General features: G+C 36.6%; 1 protein-coding gene across 21 annotated transcripts in view; it reads right to left on the bottom strand.

Moving 5' to 3' along the window:
• Nucleotides 1–7,052: 7,052 nt before the first annotated feature.
• The window catches only part of lrrfip1b (leucine rich repeat (in FLII) interacting protein 1b), a 47,957-nt gene continuing 29,700 nt past the window's right edge, over nucleotides 7,053–25,309 (bottom strand). For 5 of the 21 annotated variants that reach the window (XM_083532956.1, XM_083532971.1, XM_083532972.1 and 2 more), the window contains 9 exons: nucleotides 23,748–23,825; nucleotides 23,549–23,578; nucleotides 23,317–23,442; nucleotides 22,805–22,975; nucleotides 22,185–22,277; nucleotides 20,842–20,934; nucleotides 18,386–18,478; nucleotides 18,170–18,296; nucleotides 16,891–17,738 (listed from right to left, as the gene is read on the bottom strand). In XM_083532956.1, the coding sequence (XP_083389082.1) occupies nucleotides 16,921–17,738; nucleotides 18,170–18,296; nucleotides 18,386–18,478; nucleotides 20,842–20,934; nucleotides 22,185–22,277; nucleotides 22,805–22,975; nucleotides 23,317–23,442; nucleotides 23,549–23,578; nucleotides 23,748–23,825 (1,629 nt within the window). In that variant the 3' untranslated portion in view covers nucleotides 16,891–16,920. Of the gene's footprint in view, nucleotides 10,100–10,677; nucleotides 10,783–10,883; nucleotides 10,964–12,527; nucleotides 12,646–12,800; nucleotides 12,851–16,890; nucleotides 17,739–18,169; nucleotides 18,297–18,385; nucleotides 18,479–20,841; nucleotides 20,935–22,184; nucleotides 22,278–22,804; nucleotides 22,976–23,316; nucleotides 23,443–23,548; nucleotides 23,579–23,717; nucleotides 23,826–25,309 lie in introns of those variants that run through there. The other 16 variants (XM_083532970.1, XM_083532974.1, XM_083532976.1 and 13 more) reach the window with 10 other exon arrangements.

The following is a 25,309-nucleotide window of genomic DNA, read 5'->3' as shown; positions in this document are numbered from 1 at the left end:
AAGATATATAGTCATATGATCTGATCACATATTAAGAGCTATTTTCTAGAAACATATTCTCAAAGAATAAGAGCTAAAGATTTGTCAGTGTGTTCATTTCTGATTGAAAGTCATCACTCCTCTTTGGACAGTATTCTTTATCTTCTTTAGAATTGCCTTGATATACTTTGGAACTGCATGCACATTTTGTGTTTTGTTTGATGTGTGTTCTCAAGAACCTCACTCAGTCAAAGATTTGTCACTTGCTGTAATTGCATGGTGGTGCTTTGCATAAACCTTTGCATGCCAGTGCGGCTCTTCACACCAGTTTCGACTATCGAAGTGGTATGTACGGGTCGAGCTTACCCCTGATATTTAGTTGTAGCACTTCTTGTGAAGTCTTCTTTAGGCTCCTGCATTTGTATGGGCATTTTTAGTAATATAGGATAGCTAGAATGATAATTGTTCATATAGACAAATTTTGTTTTGTTACAGAATTCAAAAATGCATTAAAAAATCTTTGCAAATATATAAAAATAAAATGCAAAATTTGTTTTGTTACAGAATTTTCTAGTTGCACATGAAAATAAAAAAAATTATAAATTAAATAAATAAAAAAGAATGCAAGTCTATAAATGATTGCACATTTTGTGCTTTGTAGTGTTGGCAAGACAGCAAAAGTAAAAAAAAACCCATATGGCTTGAATGTAAGGGATCCAGGGTGAAATTCTAGGCCCGCTTTCTCACTCTGGATGTATACAGTTCTTAAAGAGTGGGCAGGGGAGCATCAATAATCCTTTCATCAGTTGAAACTGTCCTCTGTAGTCTTCTGATGTCTGGTTGTGTAGCTGAGCCAAACCAGGCAGTTATTGAAGTGCACAGGACAGGCTCGATGATGGCTAAATAGAACTTGTTTGATCAGTTCCTGTGGCAGGTTGAACTTCCTCAGTTGGAAAAGGAAGTAAATTCTTTGTTAGGCCTTTTTAACAATGGAGTCAAAGTGATGTCCCACTTCAGGCCGTTGAAGATGGTGGTTCCCAGGAACCTGAATGACTCCACTGCTGCCACAGTGCTGTTCATGATGGTGAGTGGGGGGAGTGCAGGGGGTTTCTCCTAAAATCCACAATCATCTACACTGTTTTGAGTGTGTTAAACTCCAGGTTGTTATGACTGCACCAGACAGCCAGCTGCTAAACATCGCTTCTAAATGCAGATTCATCACTGTCGTTAATGAGGCAGATGACTGTAGTGTTGTCTGCAAACTTTAGGAGCTTGACAGAGGGGTCTGTAGAGATGCAGTCGTTGGTGTACAGGTAGAAGAGCAGTGGGGAGAGAACACATCCCTAGGGGGGAACCAGTGCTGATGGTACAGCTGTTTGACATGAATTTCCCCAGTCTCACTAGCTGTTGCTTAACTGTGAGAAAGCTGATGATCCACTGACAGGTCAAGCTAGGAACAGAGAGCTGGGTTAGTTTGGTCTGGATGAGTGTTTGGATGATGGTGTTGAAGACCAAACCGAAGTCCACACACAGGATACTCACATAAGTCCCAGGTTTGTCCAGATGTTGCAGGATAAAGTGCAGTCCCATGTTTAGACTGGGGTGACGGTTCATCTTCCAACAGGACAACGAGCACACTCTAAGCACACAGCCAAGATAACAAAGGTGTAGCTATGGGGCAACTCTGTGACTGTCCTTGATTGGCCCAGCCAGAGCCCAGACTTAAACCCCCCATTTAACATCTCTGGAGAGATCTGAAAATGTCTGTGCAAAGAAGTTCCCCATCCAACCTGATGGAGCTGGAGTGGTTCTGCAAAGAAGAATGGTAGAAGCTGCCCAAAAATGGCAAGCTTGTAGCATTATACTGTAGTAATCTATGCTGCATAGTCATTAGGAGTAGGACTATTAGAGAGTCTCTGTTCAGAAGGAGTCACCACACAGGGAATGCGTGTGTAGTGGTTGTTGTCCTAGTCGGAGTCCGCTTATGTTTCTGAAGTTATAAAATAAAGGATATAAGTTTATCCTCCTGCCTCTGTAGTTTCCCGCCTTACAAGATATTGCAATACTTAAAAAAGACTTAATGCTGTTATTGGTGCCAAAGTTGCAAACAAAATATTGAGCAAAAGCAAAAAATACCTATGTACACATAATTTTTGTTTACATTTTTTTTATTTTCTTTTTTCTTTTTTACAAAAATAATAATAATAAAAAAAAACGTTTACATTGTCATTATAGGGTATTATTTGTAGAATTGTGAGGAAAATAAAGATTTGGAAAGATGTGGAAAGATTGAAGCGGTGTTTTACTTACATCATTGCAAATATCAAATAAGCCTCTATGCCATCATGTGGCAATGTGTACAATCATATCATGCATAAATGAGTCAACAGTTTCAGGTAATGTTTACATCAAATGTCAGATCCAAGAGAAAACTGTATTTTGGTCACTGACCGTGACAGGGCTGTTGGTTCCAGAAAAACTGGTTTGAGTATTTCATAAACCGCTGATCTCATGGGATTCTTACACATACTAGCATACAGTTCTGTGGGAGGAAAATAAACTGGATAGTTGAAAACTGGAAGATTGACCAGGTGTTATTTTTCTTTAAATACCCAGATTTGGCCGATTATTATAACTTAATATTTTATAAAGTATATATATATATATATATGATGATTTATATATATAATTATTATATATGATTATGCTATAAAATGTATATATATATATATATATATATATATATATATATATATATATATATATATATATATATATATATATATATATATATATAATGATTATGCTATAAAAGTTACTGTTTTTCATAGCCACCAGGGTGACTTGTCACTGTTGAATCCAGACACCTAAACAGCGTTCTTGCACCATCTAACGGCAAGGCCAGAAACCTGACTGATCTAGAGAAGATCTGTGTGGAGGAGTGGGCCAAAATCCCTCCTGCAGTGTGTGCAAACCTGGTGAAAAACTACAGAAAATACTACCTCTGTAATTGCAAACAAAGGCTACTGTACCAAATATTAACATTGACTTTCTCAGGTGTTCAAATACTTATTTGCAGCTGTATAATACAAATAAATAGTTTAAAAATCATATATTGTGATTTCTGGATTCTTTTTTTTAGATTATGTCTCTCACAGTGGACATGCACCTACGATGACAATTTCAGACCCCTTCATGATTTCTAAGTGGGAGAACTTGCAAAATAGCAAGGTGTTCAAATACTTATTTTCCTCACTGTATATATATATATATATATATATATATATATATATATATATATATATATATATATATACATATATATATATATATATACATATATATATATATATATACAGAAGGTTTATTCTTCTATTCGATATTAAGGATTTTACACTACTTTTAGGTCTACCCCAATTAAATGCAAGCACATTTTTAATATTGATGGTGCAGTAAATGTTTTGTACAATAGTATATTGACACATTCTCTTAATTGTCTTTGTTGTTGATGGAAATGATTTAAAAAGGATTTGAGGAGTCCATGCCAGCTCGAGTGCACCCTGGTGTTAAAACAAAACAGAGACATAGTAATATGTTGCTTTCAACTTTATAGACTGTAATGAAAATTATATTTAATCAAAAAAGATTGTAAATGTAATTAGTATTGTATAGTTGTATAGTATAGCATTTTCACTTTGATTCATACTGACAAAATGAGAGTGCGATGGGATCAACATTAGCTTCTGTTGTTCAGGTAAGCGCTTTGTGTGTGAATCTGTCCAGCATGGCTAAAAAGCAAACAAACTTTCGCATGTGTGTCCTCCCTCTTTGAGAAAAGTGATCTCCCTCGCGGCTCAGGTCCCGCTCTCGCCGAGGCCAAGCAGCGCTGAAGGTCGTGGGGCTCGCAGGCCGACCTAGCAGAAGGCATGGAGACAGATGAGTCCTTTTCAACCTCCCATGCTGGGCCGAGCTCACGTGGAAAGCACTCGCAGGCCTTTCTTCTGGTGCGTGACGCGTTAAGACAAAATGCAAAGAAGAGTGTGCTTTCTCCAGTACAAAGAACCACCTTCTTGGGCGTAGTTTGGGACTCGACCGTGTTGCAGGCACAATTGTCCCCTGCCCGGATCGAAGTGATCCTCACTGCAGTCAAGAAACTAAAAGCAGGCCAGTCACTGACTGTGAGGCAGTTCCAGAGGCTGCTAGGTCTCATGACAGCAGCAGCCATTGTGATCCCACCTGGCCTGGCTCAGAGACAGAGGGTTCTTCCAAAAGGGCACTCCGTTCCGTACTATCAAGGTCTTGCGGCGAGCCCTGCGGGTCTTAGAAGTATGGAAAGAAACCTATCTTCCTGTCCAAAAGCCCCGTCCTGGGAGCTCTTTGTCGTCGCATAATGCTAATGACGGATGCATCCCTCACGGGGTGGGGAGCGGTCATGAGTAGCTACTCCGCCCATGGTCGGTGGGACAAGACACATTTTTCATGGCACATAAACTGCATGGAGATGATAGCCGTGTTCTTGGCACTGAAACACTTTCACCGAGACCTAAGAGGTCGCCACATGTTGGTCCGTACGGACAACATGTCGGTGGTCTCATACATCACCAGCCAGGGGGGTCACTGGTCTCGCCCCCTGTACAGGCTGGTGTGGCATATCCTCCTATGGTCCCAGGAAAAACTCCTCTCATTAAGAGCAGTTTACATCTACAGGCTCTTTCTGTAGCCCCGTCTCTCCTGGAGTTTGCCCCTGGCATGACCCGTGCAATTCTTTACCAAAAAACAGGGTATGTGCCTACGGTGCCTGCGGCTCCCTCATGACCTGTCGTTTTGCAAACATTCTGTTCTCCTCCTTTTCTAGACACATACCTCCACAGGACGAGTCTGTGAAGGAAGTCGGAGCAGCTGTTCGTCTGCTATGGCCCTCATAGGAGAGGTTTTCCCGGCTAAAAAGCAAATGCTCAGTAGCTGGATTGTGGATGCCATTTGTCTGTGTTAGTCCTCTGGTCTTCTCACTCCTTTCGGAGTTAATGTTTATTCCACCCGGGGTATGGCGGCCTATATGGCCTGTTACAAATGTCTCCAGGACATTTGTAAGGCTGCGGGCTGGTCCACCCCACTGACCTTTGTCAGGTTCTAGGACCTCGACATCAGAGCCACTCCCGGCTCCTCTGTCCTTCATGCAGGTGGTGCTCAGACACACTAGGCAGGGACTGGTCATTATGGCATGATTGGACACTCGTTCCCAAAGGTAAGTAGAAAATAAATCGAACAGTTTATAATTTACCTTAGTTTTTTCCCCCAAGATCATATTTTAAAGATGTGTTTGTAGATCATACAGACCTCCATACAGCTATGCAAAATTCATTAGCACAGTCAATTAGCACAGCCCCTAAAGTAAAGACCTACAAAAAAATTTATAGGTGTCATCTGTCATTTGTCTCAATTGTATTTTGTTATTTTTTTTTATGTATTTTTAATTCTTCAAAATTAACTAAATTACTTAAAATAACAGCATAGCATCTGTCAAGGTTACTCTGCAACAGCATGCAGAGTAAATCAAACTTGCTTTTAGTTTTATTTATGATATTTTAGTCATGATATGAACACTATTAATGGGAAGATTTTCTGGAATATTATTATATAAAATCCCTGTATAAACACTATAATCGACAAAACTTTGTCAACCATAAGATTTGTATGTGCTTTTTGTACATCCCATTGGTAAATAATCCCCATTTGCAGTTCTTCTTCCACTCTTCTAAAAAGATGTTTCACCTGATTTTGAAACGTGTTTGTGGAGATTTGTGCCTATTCTGCCACCAGGGTGTTAGCAAAGTCGGGTACTGGTATAGAGTGAAGAGGCCTGAAGGTGCAACAAGTTTGGGTCTTCAAGTGAAGCGAAATTTTTAATGGTACTGCATTTAAAGGCATTTGATACAACTGTGTGCCTCCAGGTTCGTGGTAACAGTTTGGGGAAGAATCACATATGGCTGGAAAAGCCAGGTGTCCCACTCCCAAAAATATTCATTTCATTTCATTTCATCTTCTCCCGCTTATCCGTAATTCGGGTCGCGGGGGCAGCAGTCTAAGCAGATTCTCCCAAAAATATATGACCAAAATTATAAGACAAACTAAGACAAACTAAAAGATCTATTTGTTGGCTAATTGTGTTTTATTACACTTTATCATTCTGAGCAGCTGTTATGTAAATCAAATAAATAGCACCGATGTCATATACAGAGTTATGCTTAGTTAAGCACTTAAGCACATGTTCGCTTTTCTGCTAAAAAATATCGGTCTTGGAAGTGACATTTGCAGCAGATCTGAAGAACCAGAAACACTTTCGACAAAGCCCTGTATACATAAAGCCTAATGGCTTTCACTTAGAAATCCTTGTCATGTGTAAAAATGATTTAAAGATCATGTTATTACTTCTGAATAGATTTATATATTTCCTAATTAGTATAAAAAGCTCTTAAGCATAAGCAGACACCAGCTCTAAAAATAGTGTATTATGTTATACAGCATTTAGATGAATAGTACCAATTGGTGTATGCTTATTCATCACTACTGATTACACCACACTATTGTTGCACAATTGATTGATTGATTGATTGATTGATTGATTAATTGCAGTAGCTCTGGGTATGAGGATTTACACAAGTGCGCCTGTTCAAGTCCATAACTCTTTGAACTATTTTTGGATGCGCATATGTTATAGTAAATATGTAAACAATTACTGTACTTAAATGTGTTGAAATTATAAATACAAACTTAAATATATGCACTTTCATTTTCACCCAGTGCCAAACTTACACACCACTTCACCTGTAGAGTACTTTAGACTTTCAGTCTTTCTTTTCTCATCACCATTTACATTTATAGCATTTGGTAAATACCCTTATTCAAAGTAACTTACAATTGTCTCATTTATACACTTAAGCGGTTAAGGGCCTTTTAACCTATTAACCACTGAGCTTTGCCATTCCACACCATTTCATTCCAAAGAATTATAAAAGCAGTCTTAACTTTATGAATACAGGCTTCACAAAAGATTGTACTTAACACAGGAAATATAAGCGTTATTGCAATAATATTTTTAATGAATTAAAGAAAAAAAAAAAAGCCCTCATTCATTTCATGTTCCAATGATGTTTTAAGCTGGTGATATCCAAGTGAAAGTTCTGAGCCTGTCTACATTTTGCTGAGGCAGTCCGTCCTTTTTTCCTTCTAAATGACACAATCTTCTGTCGTTTCACACAATTTATATATATAAACCATATATGAACAAAAAATGTGCCCCTCAGTTTAGTTACATATAAGATGTTCATGAAAAACTGAAAATCAGAATTTGGTCAAACACACATTTGTCCTGCTTTACTGGAATGGATTTTGATTTATTTAACTCGTTCGAAGCAAATTACAAGTCGCTCGCATTTTGAGTGCATTTTTTCTGCTCTTCTGTGATAATGGAATGTCATGAAGAGTATGTAGAAACACAAAGGCAAAGGCAGAAAGACATTTCAAAAACATTTTTAAGGAAGTTATAGCTTTTGACATGTATTTTGAGTGCAGTTGGATCAAAAGTCCCTTTTTTTAAACAGGTATTCGGCTGTAAAGTGTGATCGATCTACATGCCCGAACAATTGTTTTATATTTAAAAACAGTATACACTAGTGCACAATATACCATGTAATAATTATTATTGCAGTATTGAACTGGGAAATACTTGGGAAGCCTACTACTGTCTGTTATTCAGCAGCCATTGTTTTGAGCTACGTTTTCTGTTTGTGCAGATAAACCATGGTATTGGCATACTGATACACCAATACATCAGGCCACATCACAGGTTTGCTTTTTTTGGTTTCAAATATTGCAAGTCAACTGCAATCTACAATTCTTAGTGAAGCACAAAATGGCAAAAAAACAAATATTTGAAAAGTCTAAACAATAATCATTGGTCAGCACATGAACAAGAATTAAACACATGCACTCCTGTGACACACTTTGCTGATTATTTTTGCTGCAGTGAACTGTTTAGGAGAAAAGCTAGAAACTAGAAATTCACTTAATAACAGGATGTAGAGAAATGTACAAAAAAAATATATTATGGATTGCAATTGATAAAGCTGATGAGAGCTACAGGAGTATAGTATTGATTGATTCTTGATACATTTCTGAACAATGATTTTTTTGTTAAGACCAATAATCTTCCACCAATACTACAAATATTTCACCATTCTGGCCATGACCTTTGGAGTGAATTCCAGCCACACACACAATGTCTGGTTCAACTGTAACTCTGTCCAGCAAAGTACTTACTGAAGAGGAATGAATGAATAAATTATTTTGTTCGTTTAGTACACACCATTATCCAAGGAACGCACCCAGATTAGGATGCCAGTCCATTGCTCACTCCCTAAAAGATATATTGCTTAATAGAATTAAGTTGTAACTGATACAATTAAAATAAAAATCCTGGTAGTGGACTCTTTGACATGAGTAATGAGTACTGTGATGCAAAACAAACAAGAAAACACAAACAAATGGAATGCATCATGTATGAAGACACAGGTCTTTAGGCCACTTCGAACACCACACACACACACACACACACACACACACACACACACACACACACACACACACATTTGTACAACCATCAACATTCTACCACAAATTTGTCAAAAATTTCTTATTCTGTAAATTCCTGCACCTCCTGAGAGGAGATGCTGGTGATGCTCAGTATTTAGTACTTAGAACAATCCCAATGTCTCTAAAACCAAAACAAAGTTTTATGGAGCAACCTGTGATTAGCACTGATGTTCTGTTTACCTAAAATAGATTTTAATTGTGCTTGGCCGAAATTTGTTAAAATAATTGTAAGCAACTACATAAAAATACAAATAAATGCAGTTGAATTCTTTCATTTGCCTTGAATAAGCTCTTATTTAGGAAAATCTCACAGGATCACCTGGGATGGGCTTTTGTGTATGCATTTACACAAATAAACTGAAACGTGGCCTAATATACCTTCACTGTCCATTTTATGAGGACCACCTGTACATATTTAAGCAAACAATCCGATCATGTGGTAGCAGTGCAATGCAAGCATGCACAGTTCAAGAGCATCAGGTACATGTTCACAGCCAACATCAGAAAGAGAAGAAAAAAAAAACTCAGTGACTCTGGCTGTGGCATAGATGTTGGATGAATGAGCAGGTATACAGGTGTTTCTAATAAAATGGTCAGTAAGTGCATATTAGGTGTTGTAAATCATATGTCATATATATATTTTTCGAAATTCAAAATACGGTTAATAAAAAAATTTGGTATGAGTTGTTTTGTCCTTTTGGGACAGCCCTACAACAGGCGGTTTTCCTTTCTGAAAAGATGCATTTTAGATAGCATTCATCTATCCAAAAAACTCCTATCAGCATTTTTTCTTGTCTAGTGTATATTAAACAGAACATGAGGGTTAATCCAGATGAGTGTCAGTAAAAATTCAAAATAAATCTGTGGACCTATTTCAATCCTCATTCCTTCAGAATGGATTCTTGACACCACCAGATGGCAGCATTTATTAAAAAAAAAAAGCATACTCCACTAGAGGAGCCAAAAAAATTTAAACCTCCTGTGCATCCATGATCACTCTGGAGAACACTGGGGGCACTACAACATAGGCAAACGCCACAATCCAGTAGAAGAAAAGAAAAAAGAAAATCCAATGCTCGTCATGATTTCACTTAAGAATTCCTTTTCTGTTCATCAGAATGCCAGTATTTATTTGTATCCTTTCCTGAACTGATGTTCATACACTGGAGTCAGAACATCTGTAGGCCATCTTTTTCCCTTTTTCAGAGTAATTTCGCATGGCTCATTGACCTGGTGATTCGTGTGCGATGGACGAATTCTGGTTGATTTTGTAACACGAAATGAGGATAACAGGTGCAGCTGCTACTAATGCCAATGAAAGCGGTTTTCCAGAGTGCCAGTAAAACTCGAGAAGACATCACTGCTGCGAAAGCATGGCATTCCGATTCGCCTTCATCTTTTCCACTCTTTTAGACAGGTGAAAATTGCTGGCCTCTAATTCTTCAATACGGTCTAGAGCAGACCTCAGCTGGGAAGAAAGCAAAAATGCAAACAGACCAAATAAATTAAACACAAAGGTCTAATAAGTCAGGATCTAATAGTTTAATATTATAATATTACCAATTCCCCTTTAAATATAATAGATTTGGATGAGCCTGTTACTTGCCAGGGTCACTATAAGTAATAGGTGTTGGCTCAATGGTTAACACTCTGGGTTACTAATCAGAAGGTTGGGGTTTAAGCCTCAGCACTGACAAACTGTTTCTAAGGGGAATCACCATTACTCTTGCCAAAATGGTGCTTTTTAATATATAAGACAATCCTATTAAGTAAAAACAACTTTAAGTCATAATATTCTGTAATTTACATCTACTGCATTATCTGTATGGGATGAACTCTCCTAGCTTTTATGCTTAAGGTCACCTGCTTTGATGCATAATGCATATTTTCTCACTGGAAAATCGTGTCTTCTGTGCTTGACAAATGACTGACAGAACCACTTAGGTGTACACATTAACGTGAAATGTCAATGCATGACTAATATGCTGTGCTTACACATGAACAATAGATTTATTGATTATCAATGTATCCCGGTTTACATATTACCTCTCTCTGCAATTTACGTTTCTCCACTTTCAGCTCATCCTCCACTTTTTCAGCTGCTTCGGAAGCTGTTTTGTAGCGTGTCACCTGCCCCTCCAGTCGAATTACCTGAGATTTAAAAAATAATAATATTAATAACTTTTTAAACAAACTATTCTATTTTGACATGCACCACAATTAATTATTATTAAGCAATTGCTGCTACTTACATTTTGTTCAAGAACTGCAACCTCCTGCTCAGACTTCACCAGCTTAAATTTAAAGTCTTTGATTTGCCTGTTGGCATCTCCTGAATTGATGAAGTGAGACATTAACATCGAATGTCACATAAAAGCAAAAAAATTGCATAAGTGAATATTCATTATAGCAAAGTACTTGCTCATGTTCCAGCCTTCTGGTTATTTCAATTAGTTTTAGAGTGCCAAGGTTAAAGAGTTCAGTTATTAAGAGACTAATATATTCCATACATTTATAACCATTAGAAAATTTTATAAGTGACTAAAATATACAATATATTTAATATGTTTATACTATATAATTACATGTAAATATAACTCCAATGATTGCAGCTAGGGATGATGACAAGGAACATGGATGGATGTCATTTTGTTATATTTCATGGTGAATTTCATTTATGATATATATATATACAGTTTATATACAGTATGTATATATATTTGATATTTGGCTCTGTGGGGCCAAACATCACGTCCAGGACACATTGTAAATATCTGCCTGCATTTCTCAGCATTTGAGGACACCATTAATCCTGACCAAGTCTTAGACTCCATTTGAAATACAACCTCAAATCTGCAAGGAACCTCCACCATGCTTCACTGCTGCCTTCAGACACTTATTATTATACTGCTCCCCAGCCCTATGGCAAACAAACTGTGTCCTGATACTCCCAAATATTTCAGATTTTCATCAGTACAGAGCACCTACTGCCATTTTTCCACTTATCCTTGTTTCCATATGAATTTTATGGCTTTTTGGCCTCAATTGTTTCACCACTTCTAGCAGGACTTCACCAGACAGTAGATGGGTATACCTGGGTCCCACCAGTTTTCCTTAGTTCTTTTCTCATGGGACTGCTGGACATCTTCCCAAAGTTGAAGAAACATAAGCATGATGTGTCTTTTATCTGTTGCATCAGTTTTCTTCGGCTTTGAAATCTGTGCCTGAGGTAGACCCTGCTGATGCAGTCTAACTATATTGTGTTTTGTTGCTGTGCTCATTCTTGCCCAAGTGAACGATCGCTCCATGAAATTGTCTTCCACATCCTCACCTTAGTAGCCGAGTCAGACTGTTTCTTACCCAATATTAAGCCTCCTACACAGCTGTTTCTGTTTCAGTTAATGACTGTTTTTCCAAAGGGTAGTCACACATTTGATTTGTATATATGTACATTCATTCTTCTATACATTTACAAAACAGAAGTTTCTCCTGTTTATAGTCCATGGCATGATGGAACATTTTAATGTAAAGTGCAAAAACAATGAACTAATGGTTAACCACTTAAAGGTAGCTTCTTAGAACATTCTGTTATTTTAGTAGACCAGACTTTTGTATTTTAGCAGGCCTGGGTTACTATTTGATGATTTTTAATATGACCTGCATATCAAGTTTTAAATCTAAAAATGCAATAGAATTTTATTTGATTCATTTGATCAGAATTTGATTACAATAAAACTAGCCCATGTGACACAATAGATTATTTTTAATATTCCATACAGCATTAAAATAATTGTATGTTATATGGAAGGTATATTTAAAGGCAGTTTTTATTCACTAGATGCCTGTAAAACAATTTTTAAAAAAAAGAACGATAAAAGAAAATAAACGTGTCTTACTCTGCAAATCGATGATATGTGAGTCTAGGTTGTTCTGGAGCTCATCTTCGTGTGGACTTACTGCTTCTTCTGTGCCGTTCCTCTGCTTTTGTTCCACAACTGCTTTCAGCTTCCTTACCTACACACACACACACACGCACACACACACACACACACACACACACACACACACACACACACACACACACACACACACACACACACACACACACAGTGATTACCTAAGTGACCACACTTTGACCCTGTGTCTATGTAGACAGAGATGCAACTTACCTGTTCAAGTAAACTCTCCCTTTCATCAACCAGCTTTCTCAGTCTGATCTCTAAAAAAAATCAAACACAAATGACAATATGAATGACTTTATTTTAAATAATGTAATGAATATTAAATGAATAGTATAATGAATAGGATAATGAATCTGAAATACATTCATATATTTCGTATTCTCCTACAGACAGCACATAACCAGTAGAAGAAATTAAAATGTTAATACTGTATCCAACTTTACCAAATAGAAATAGCTGGGAAAACACAAAACACTCACTGTCCTTTATATTAAGAACACTTGCACATGTATGCATTGATCCAAATAGCAAATCACATGACAAAAGTGCAATGCACAATACAATCATGCACATACGCTTCAAGAACTTAAGTCAATGTTTATTTCCAACATCAGAATAGGGTAAAGATGTGATTTGGCCATTGAATTATTTTGGAAAAAAATCCAGTGCATGGCAGTTCTAAGCTGGAAACACCTTGTTGGAGAAAGACCACCACACACTAGGTCCCCTTAATACCAACCATGCATAGTGATAATCATGAAGATTAAATCTACAGCTCACTTAATATGCCACAATCATTGAAACAATTATGGTAACACAATCAAAAATCTTCAAAACAATGTTTCCAACATCGTGTGGAATCCATGCCTGATGATTTCAAACAAAGAAGGGGCCTAGCCAGTATTAACAGAATCTTTCTTATAAGGTGGACTGTGAGTTTAAAGACATATACACACACATATCTGGCACATCCCTTGGTATAGGGTAAAATATATATATTTTTTATAGTACAGCCAATTAAATTAAAAAAATTAGACATTGCAACACATTTACAAGCATTTTATAATCCAGACAAAGCTGAAAAAATATATCCGCTTTAAATACCTTAATAAAAAGAGGTATGCCATGCCACTCTATTCCATTTTTTCCACCCACAGAAATACTTATGTGTGCTCTAACTATAACTACTGCTATTATACATGGTGTCCATCATTCAATTTCAAAGGCTTCAAAAATAGGTTTTGTAAAATAAACCATAAAAATGACTACTGCTGATTACTGACTACTGCAGATTGCCGACTAATATAGAGAATCACAGTGTGTAGAAGAAATATATTTGTTGTCATGCTGTTACTATATATACATCTCTATGAATGTCTTAATAAAAGACATTTGTTGTTTGAGAGAGACATGCATGTTAATTTTGTTTATATGCAATGAACTAGGTAAAAGGCAAAAACATACAAGAATTAGAGATGAATTGACTGGAAGACTGTTCAGATGAGGTCCATCAAAAGAAGTTATGTATGAAGGAGAACAGAAGATGTTAGAATTCTGCCTCACACCCCCAGTCAATCATGGAGGTGAAAGCTTAATGGTTTGGGGGTTGTTTTGGAGCAGGGAACATTGGAAACTTATTCCGGGTGAGAGGAATACTGAATCATTACATTGTATTAATAACATTTCATTACATTTAGGGCATTTGGCTGATACCGTTATCCAGAGCAACTCACATTTTTCTCAATTACACTAATAAGCATGTGAGGATTAAGAGCTTTACTCAAAGGCCAAGCAGTGGCAGCTGGGTGGTGCTGGGAGTCCCACCCCAACAAAACCACTGAGCAACCACTTCCCTTTTTCAGATGAATGCTTGAGAAACTAATTGTTCAAATGCCAAGAGTGTTTCAAGCTGTTATACAGGATAATGGAGGGCTTATCAATGAAAATAAAGTGTTCTGTACATGTATGTACATTTATATATGTGTTTGATCAAAGTAAATCTTCATGACGTTAAATTACCTAGTGTGTTACATATTGTAGTAAAGAGAGCATGGCCCCCTTCAAGTATATTTCTTATGTTTACTCTGTTCCTATTGCTATTGGCTGTTAGTTATGTCAGTTAGAGAATATGCACTGAGTTACGTGTGTACAAGTCTTTTTTGTGTACAAGTTGCTCATCACAGGTTCGGAAAATCTGGTGTTCTGTGCAGAAGCAAGAACACCGATAAGTGGGAACAGTGACATACAGACTGTGTGTTTATGCCACTTGTACTGTTGGTGAGTAAACTGTTTAAGAAGTAAGTAAACTCTATGGAAATGATTCACTTGTTGAGGCTCATTCTGCCCACGCATCCACATGAAAACACTGATACTGAGAGTAGTGATACAGGGTTAAAGCTTTGAATTCACATCAGACAGCCAAATATTCACTAAGGTTTTCTGAAGGAATAACATACAATAATAAAAATAACATATACTACCATTCAGTTTTTAAAAAAACAATACTTTAACATTTTTATTGAAACAAATGGACTCATTGTACATGTTCTAGTATTAGACAATAAAAGGTGCAGCATAAGTAACGGAGGAAATTATTGCAGTATAAGCTATTTAATTTAATTTAATGATCTTGTTTTAGCTGTACAATGAAGACATAAGTTTGATATAAAAAAATCAATGAACAGGAGACATTCATCATTCTACCTTTCATTTCCTGATATTTACTTCTAGATTTGTTAAACAATTTAGAATTTGGCACCGTTGGCAAGAGACCATACATTATAATATTTTCTTGGCTTGAACAACATCTGTCTTTAATTATTGTTTGTTTTGGAGGGTTTCTCCATTCAGTCTCCTCTTCAAGAGGTGAAATACATCAATACAGTACATGTACAAAAAGTACCTCCACTTTTTCACTGATGAAGTTCTCTGTTGTGTTAGTAGTGTATGTTTGGTTAATTGACTTGTCACATGATAAAGTTTATTTCAAATACATTGTCTGCATTTACATTTACATTTGCGGCATTTGGCAGACGCCCTTATCCAGAGCGACTTACAACTGAGCAAGGGAGGGTTTTAGAGCTTTGCTCAAGGGCCCAGCAGTGGCAGCTTGGTGGTGGTGGGATTTGAACCTGTGATCTTCTGATCCAAAGCCCAAAGCCTTAACCACTGAGCTACCACCTCCCTCGCATTTTCTGCATTGTCTGCATTTTCCTTTAAGACAGAATATTGTAGCCTTCTAATACATACAGTTACTACCATCAGTGTTGCATCATTAATAAGTATTATTTAGCTCATTCTACAAGCAAACATGGAAGTCCTACTATGGCAATAGTTCTCTAGAACTGGAGATAAGACAGAAATCTGATGAGACTGAAACAGCAATGAGACTGTTATGTTTTGTATCATGAGCCGATCCTTTCATTCTCCGCACTTTGGCTTTTACATCAGTTTGCTAGAAGGTAATTTTGGTTGTCTATTTACAATGACTTATCTCTGGATTTCTTTGTGACTTTTCAATATGGTATTCTGAGTCTTACTTCTGGTGAGAGGATTAAATCTCTTGGTATGGTTTTTAAGTGTTCTCTAAATAGCGGATATTATTTATTTATTTATTTACTTATTTATTTATTTATTTATTTATTTATTTATTTATTTATTTATTTATTTATTGTATACCAAGGGTTTCTTTCTATTTTAAGACTATAGCTATAATATTAGCTATTCCTAAGATGTCAATTATTGATTTCCTTTTTTTCACAGCTCCAAAAAAGCTTGCTTTTCTCCCAGACAGCTCTCTGGTGTTCTTGTTGGTTTATCACATTTAGCAAATGCAATCTTCACAGCTGAAACTCAAAGCTCTTTTTTTAAACGATTCATCTAAAAGGGCACACATGAGTAACAAGAAACATTGGCCAATTGCGTGTGCCAATAGTTTTTATGTGCAGATTCAAAAAGTATGTGTGAGACATCATGTCATATTTAGAGGTAAATATCAGAAAATGAAAACTAAAATTTAAATCTGTTGTCTTATATTCATATGATATTAAACTAAATGATCTTTAGTAAAATATTGCAATAAAAAGGAATTAGGATGTTTTATTAGGCACTTTTGATTAGACAATTTAATACTAGTACTGTCTGCATCTTCAGACTAAATTAGTTAAACTTTAATGAACATTTGCCTTTAATGAAGTAGTCTTTTAAATTACCATTATATATGAAAGACCAGTTATTAGTAACTGTTATTCAAAGCACATTGATAAAGTTCTTTTTTACTTTTAAACACTAATATTTGTTTGCTTGCCTGCAAAAAAAAAAAAAATAATTAGGACACAATACAATCCTGTTTGCTCATGGTCTTAAGCCTTGTGCTGTTGTGTTTTGTGTCATCAACAGCAGAACTTGTCTCTCCCTGTTGCTCCGCTCTGGCCATATCTGTTTCCTCATGCCTGACGACTTCAAATTCTAATGGCAAAGCTTCTTGGCAGCTGTCTAAAAATGAAGCGATTCCTTTCTCTTCTACTGGGAGGGTAAAGAAGCAACTCTGCACAGCCCCTGATTCAAATTTTAGCTCTGTTTCAAACTCCTGCTCACTGCTTGAAGAAAGATATCCTTTTCCAGAGCTGGTCATTGCTACATTTGTGCTGGGAATGGCTTTTCTTGGATCTTGATAGCTTTTAGTGGGTCTAGGTAGGTCCATTTTCTCCGCTGTTTCTTCACCGGTTAGGTTTGTAGGCTTATACTGATCGTTAGCTTTAATAAATTGGGATGGTGCAAGTACTTCATTTGAACCTCGACTCAAAAGACTTTCTGGGACTTCAGTGACTCTTGTGTTCTCCTCTACCCAAGGTTCTTCCTTCTGCTCGTTTTGTTTGTTCGCATTTTTTTCTGCTTTGAGCATAACATTATTCTGAGCTACCACACTATCATGTATTATTTCATCTGGTACATTTTCCGCACAAACCGACTGACCCCTGTAATATTCAATTGTTTTGGGAATTCTGTAGAACTCTTGAATCTGTACAAAACTGCATGATGCTCTTGCACTGGAATCCATATCTTCAGTTCTTTTTACTTCTGAATAAGCCACTTCCATGCATGATGTGCTGTCCATTTTAGGTGCCTGATCCTCTGGAGATCTCTCTGGAACATCATTAGCAAAATATGAAGGAGTGCACAAAAAGTAGGTCTTTTTTTAGACTGGAAGGATTGATTGGTGTAGATTAAAAGTAAAGACAATCACTGGGATGATGCCAATAAGAAAAGGAAAAGTAGTGATGCCAGTTTTCTTCATGAAAATAAATCAGTTTGGAAGATTTTTAAGAACATTTCAGAATAAAATTAAATAAGAAAAGCTGAAGGTGACACTTAGTGCAGGATTCTTACTCTGTAGACAAAAATCAGTTGATTGAAACACATGTAATCACATTTAATTGTTTAATACAAGCTCTAGAAAGAAAATTAAGTTGACATTAGCATTTGAAGAATTAGAATAATTTGGCTTATTGCAAGGAAGTTAGCTTCAATTGATTTAAAATTGAATAAAATCAGTAATTCCAATATCACAGACTTACCTAAGATACTGTCAGCGCTCATAGCTGGTCCATCTTGAGCAGATTCTACACATTCAGGTCCATTAGTCATGTTGTTTCCAGTCTCGCCATTTGTTGTCACCTCAGATCCAAGGGATATGCCATGTTTCTGTGAAAGTAAAAATATTTGCTCTAGTTTTCCAATAAATCCTACAGCCACAGGCTCAAGAGCTGCTCCCATATTCAGAATCGCTCTACCTTTAGAGCATCCCTCAGCCGGAAAACCTCATTCCTCAGTGCATCACGTTCATCTTGGATTATGTCTGAATATTCCTTCTGCCTCTCTAAGGCCTACACAAGGCCAGCAGCAGAAAGAACAGGAAGATAAGAATAAAAGAAAGCAAAATGAAGTAGAAAGAAGAAAACTGAAAACAGAATTTGCACTGCAATTTAAAGTGACTTATATTAAAGATTATAAATGAGAACTGGAATTTGTGGTTCTTGCTCACAAGGCTTTTAACAATGCAAAATTTGACATTCAGCTTTGCATTCCTTGACAATCGTGGAAGCTAGGTGTCTGAACTAGAGCTGCAACAATTAATCGATAAAATAATCGATAATACCGGATAATGAAATTCATTGTCAACAAATTCCGTTATCGATTATGGTGATCAAGTTCCGGGTTAGCGTGACGGCAGGATAACACAGTCACTTGCAAAACGTGGGAGAGTACAGGGTCAAATGGCATCAGGAAAAAGTGCCTAACTCACGGATGAAGGCAGCGCGGAAAGAAAAAAAAATGTATAATCATGTAAAAATGGTAAAGTTTAATGAAGTGTTATTGTGTAAACTGTTTGTTTGATAACTTCGGGACAGTCACACTGGATTTGTTCTGTTCTGTTCTGCAGGCTGCGCAATCGATTCGCTCGTGACATAGTGATAGATTCAATTAAAACGGTGCGAACAAACACTAAATCTATCAGAAGCAAATAGCAGCAGTAAACGATCACATTTTTTGTCACTGTTGTGGTTTCAAAAAATGCCTATGCATTTGTACCCCAATGTGTATTTTTTCCTTTTTTTTTTTTTATTAAGCCTGTTAGCTTGCTGCGTTTCTGCATTCTATTCTTTTTTATACCATTTGCCTATTACAACAGTTATTACAACTTCTTTGTATTCAAACGCGATTTACTGCGTCTTTTCTACGTTCAAATGCTTGTTTTCAATGTTTGTATATTAAATTTATATTAAAGTATTATACAAAATTAAATTAATTATATAAACTTCATATCAAGTCATTAATGTAATGGATAACATTACATTAACGTGTACTGAGAATCCTGACAGATTTCCTTTTTATATATCACCAAGCCGAATGCTTCGGCACATCATTCAGGTCTGTGTCACTGACAGTGCAGAGTTATATTACCAACGGTTTTGGAATATCATCATTTTTCTGCCAATTCTGAAAAACTGAACAAAAAACAAATCTTAATATGCATATATTAATATCCAGGTCTACTCTTTGAGATCTACAAGAAGATATGTGACACATGCCAAATGATATCCAGATGACATCAAATCACCATTCATTCTCCACTGTCCGATTTGCAACATACGCAACATTAATATGATGTTTGGAATCCAAATATTTCAGATGGTGTTGATTCATTTCTATAGCAACAAGGCTAAGTCCCCGCTGCGGTTTACACAGGGACTTGTGCAATTTGTGACACAATAATGTATATGACACATGCTTAAAAGTATGTGAAATTACTGACATGGCGCAACTTCCTCGGAGGATTCTTTAAGTGGTAATATACTTTGTAACAGTCAGAAGTAAAACTGTAACTAAGTTTTACATTTTAAAATATTTTCATCTTAAAAACTAAGAGAAAAAACAGAGCCTAGTAATGGAAAAAAAGGTTTATAGCTGTTATAAGTTTCACAACATCAACTGACTAATAACTGTGTCCTTTTTTAATAATAAAAATAAATGTTGGCAAATTGAGGTGACATAAGGGAAATAACACATTTCCACACATGAAGTTAAAGAAAAAATACTATATTTTCCGTACTATAAACCGCTATGATGTGGCCGCACCACATCATAAATATGAATTCGGTTCCTCTGACGTTTGACCTGCCGCTCACTCGGACTGTCAACAGGAAAATCCGATGGTGATTTTTAAATGCACGATGCCAAAAGTACCAAAAAATCTCCTGTGAGAAATTGTTGTGAAAGGAAGTAGGAAGACAGTGAACAATGACTTTCTTGGTAGACTACTGTTTAGATACAAGCCGTGTTACAGACACTGTCTTTCGCTATTCAGGCTGTAGCCTGTGTAAAGTTAATTAGTTTCAGTGTAGGAACCTGCGGCTTATAGACAGGTCCAGCGTATTTATGTTCAAAATAAAAATCTTTGTAAAATTCAGTGGGTGCGTCTTATATTTGGGTGCGTTTAATAGTCCGGAAATTACAGTAATCAACCTTGGTATGTTTAAAGTAACTCTGCTTTACATCAGGTTGGATCAGACTACTTAAGTATAATGTTTCAGTACTGGAGACATACTGTAGTTTTGCAAATAAACAGTTATCTGTAGGAAACTGCTGAGGTGAAATAGTAGTTGTCTTCAGCAAATCTGAAATTTTGTACTGAGCAGGTTTAATGTCAAAAGAACCTAGTCAGAAAATGTCTGTAAGTTGAGAGTACCGCAATTTTTTTCTCCTTCCATTCCAAAGTTTCCTGTAGATCAGAGATCTCGCTAACATAGCTCTCCTGCTTTGAGCGCAATTGTTGTGCTTCCTGAACAGCGACCAGGAAAAGAGGTGAAAAGAGAAAAAGAGAGATGAATAAAAAGGATAAATAGAGGAAAAAGCTAAACTCAAGTGCAGAATAGGAAAATTATGAATACAGGCCAAAGATATCGTAATGGCTCTTGGAACACTTTGCTTATAAATAAGAGAGAGATCCTGAACATGCCATTTAAAGTTGCTGTACAGTGCTGTGGCAAAAATATTCGTCTTTCATTTTGCACCTTTGTCATATGTATGGAATTAAAGTGAGAACCTTTTATCTACAGATGGAAAAAGCTGAAGCGTCCCTACATGCAAAGGCTGGTGAAGGTTGAACTAAGTTGAAGACTTTTTTTTTCCATTTTTTCCATTTGGCAGACGCCCTTATCAGGAGCGACTTAAAACTGAGCAGGGGAGGGTTAAGCTCCATTATGCCACAGTGATTTGCATGCCACAAAACCCAGACAAACACCTAAGAAACCAAGATCAAGATTCATTTTACTATTAGAAAGGGTCTGGGCAAGAAAGGCTTCCATTGGAGAAAACCACTGCTAACCAAAAGGAACATAAAAGGCTTATCTCTCATTTGCCACAGAACACCTTAATGACCCCAATAGCATTTAGGGATATGCCATGTTGGAAAAAAATGGAACATTTTGGATGACATGGGCTTCGTCATGTCAGTGTTCCACAATAAAACCATTACACAAACATGGTGGTGGTAGTGGCATGGGGATGCTTTACTGAGAAAATTGCCCAAATTAATGGAAACCAGAAAATTTTGAGGGAGTTTTTAGGCATCTGTTTGTGTTGTGAAGCTCAAGTGCACTTGGGTTATGCAGCAAGACAACTATCAAATGAGCAAGAGCAAGCCCACCTCTGAGTGGCTCTAAGCAAAGGGTTTTGGAGTGCACTAGACAGAATTCTGAATGAACATTGAGATGCTGTGACGGGACCCTAAATGAGCTGTTCAAGTGGCTAAATTAAAGTATGTGGCTGCTTTGAAGTGGAGGGTGGTTTGAGCAAATTTTCCTCATATGGAAGGTAAAAAGTGTTGCACAATATTTTCCGTTAAATTCTCCATTTTCTCCTTGTTTTATATTACATTTGTACGAGTATTCAATGGCAAAAATAAATTATATCAGGAGGAGGCTTTTCTCAGGGTTCAATTCTATTTAGATTTATAGGAAGTACAATAACTTTGCTCTTTCCGCAAGCAATTCAAACTAGTAATCTCTACATACTAAGAGAAAAGATTACCTTCAATAGTTCCTCACTCTGTTTTAACGTCTCCTTCATCTCATTAAACTGGAACTGCAGGGTGTTGTGAGCATGGCGCTCCCGATCGTACTCCTAAAGGAAAAGAGAAGTTCAATCCTGATTATTAAACTTTAACATCTGCAGTGCACCTTTTTGTTGTTGTTGACAAAAAGTTGTTTTCTTAAGATCTTGGTGTTAATTTTAGAATCAGGAACATGCAGATGTATGAAAACTAAATTCTGTCAATCTGCTAGCAAAACAAGCAGTCACCTCACGGTTAAACTTATGCTGGGAAAGAATAAAAGTGCAAACCATACACAAATAATAATAATAAGAATAATATCTGTTACACGCACTGCAAAGAAAACACAGAACTCCACAGTTCACAGACAAAACATTAATCTATATGCTAGAAATAATGTATTAATGCACTCAACCGGTTTAAAACAATCGACATTAGCACATTTACCTGCCCCAGTGAGAGAGGTAATGACTTTACCTTCCCATCCCTTTCTAATACTTTGCAATATCACCAAAATGACACAAGAGCTTAAATTGGGAATCACTAGGAATCCCCTGAAAATGTGATAAAAAATTTTTTTAATTTCGGCAGGACATACCTTTGTTTTCTCTTCACACTCCCTGCGTGTCTCATAAAGCAGCTCTTCCAGCTCCATCAGTGTGTCTCGCAGTGTGTCTACCTGGTACATCAGGTTGGACTTCTCATTATCTAGCTGAGCGTTGGACACCATGGCCTTTCGATACTTCTCTTCAGCCTCAGCCAGAGAGTCCTGTAAATGTTTACAGCCAATGAGTGCTAGCTTTGTTTACTTAACAATTATTCAGATGTAGAGTGCGTGCAGTGAACAAAATGTCCTCAGGGTATGGCTAAACAATAAGCAAAAATATACAGATATACAGCAGCTACACAAAAATATTAATTAGCCATGCAAGCAGTGTGGAAACTTTCAGCAACATGTGCAGAGGGCAAACACTCTCTAAAAGGTATCTAGTATCCAAGGCATCTGTCAGAAAATGGCCTTAAAACTCTGGGGACATGGAAGACAAGACTAAATGTTACTGTATACACAATTATAATGGCACTCATTTAAAAAGCACTCTTAAAAATTACCTTCATCTCTCGTATGGAGGCCTCTGTGTCGACCGATATGGAAGTGTCACAGCTGCCTCTCCGAGAAAAGCCCCCACCTAGTGAGGCCAAAGTGGCAGCAGAGAGAGTAGATGCTGTCCTTGATCCCTACAAATTGAATACAAAACAAAAAATTACATTAAGCCATTTCATTACACTACAATCCAATACAGTGTGCAGCATTGACTGGTAAAATGGCTAAAACTGAACTAACCTTTTCCAAGAACTCAGATCTCTCTTCCACCTATGGGGAAAATAAAAGTGCAAGACCATTAGCTTTAAAGATTTTTTTCAAAGATACTAAACGTGAAGTCTGTGCTACTAATGCTCTTCCTTCTTCTTGCATGTTTTTTGTTAGTATTAAGACTGGAATTGAAGTCAACTTTTAGGAAAAATGGAAGATGGAAGCTCACCACAGGGCTGGCACGAGCTGAACTGGCCCGTGATGAGGCCCTGGAACCGGAGCCCAAAAATCCCCCATAGTCTGTAGGCTATAGTAGCCAGAAAAAAGAAAGCAGATAGAGAATAGGGACAGAAAAGCAGATGTTACCACAGGGTACCCTGAGAAAGAAAGAATGATTACATGAACATGCAGATATATGGCTAGAGATTCAGCTATTATTAAAAAGAAAGTATGAACTAAAATTATTAAAAGAGAATATATTACTACATGAAACTGTGTGTAACATAACAGGCATACACTTGGTCAGTTTTATTTTTTTTATTTTATTTTAGTTTATTAGATCCGCCTATGTTTGCATACTAATTCTTCTGAAAAGCAACTACATTAATAAAACTAAATTAGTTTGAGAGGCTGTCACACAAAACTTATGTTAAAGCCTACAACATAGTGAATTATTAGAGTAACCCTTTCATAGGCAGTTCACAATAGTCAACATCCAATCATCCAGCTCACTTTGAATGTTTGCCAGGTTTCAGCAAAATTTCAACTACATTTTAAAAATCTAGATTAGAAAATCCCAGAAAAGGAATCTTCATCTCAGCCTTTGCATGGGAGAAACCACCATAGTGGGAATGCATTTTTGATTAATGGACATTATCTACGACATATTTTCCTCTTTCACAGATTTCACATGTACATTTACAGCATCTAGCAGAGCTTTATACTATATATATATTATATATATATATATATATATATATATATATATATATATATATATATATATATATATATATATATATATATATATATATAATGACTAATGCAGTGCAGGTGGTTGTCATGATGCCTCCGGACTATCAAATTCAGGGGTTGTTTAACTAAGGTCATCTTCACATTTGCCGGTAAAATGATATTGTATCAACGATGGTACTCTCAGGCAAAGACTATGTGTATGATTAAAGAAATTATTAAGCAGTAGTATTTATAACGAAGTTTCTGGTGAGCAAGCATACTGTATACTGTGTCGAGCGGTTTAGGATATGGGTCAGAGTGTTAAATAAATCATGTGATTTGGCTTAGAGGGGATACAGACAGATAAACAACAAAATAACTGTAAAAAATTTGTGTCAGGGCTATAAGATGTTTTTATCATTCTAAAGCTCAACAACCAGAAAGTTTTTATTTGGTATGCTTGTTACTTTATTAAGGTGTTCACAACACTTCAATTCACTAACTATATGGTGAAAGACTGCTGCACTACATACATATGTGTCATATTCTTAAACATAGATCGATTTGTACTAGTCTGATCAATACTATTTTAATAGTCTAGCAAGCATACATGAATAACAAATGATCTTTCCAGAATTTGGAATGCACAGATATGTGAAAACATGGACGAAGCAAAAATCTCAAGCCAGCCTAATACATGACCTAGCAAATCAACATATCAAGAGAAAATAAGGATGCTAGCTAGATTTAAACGTTTTTCTAAGGCAATATTAAGTGACTTAACTAGCTGGATCTACATTATTACATAAAGTTCAGTTTTAATAGATTAAGCTAAGA

The sequence above is a fragment of the Silurus aristotelis genome (assembly GCF_946808225.1).
Source record: "Silurus aristotelis genome assembly, chromosome: 2".
NCBI lineage: Eukaryota > Metazoa > Chordata > Actinopteri > Siluriformes > Siluridae > Silurus > Silurus aristotelis.
This window is presented reverse-complemented; position numbering and strand designations above follow the sequence as displayed.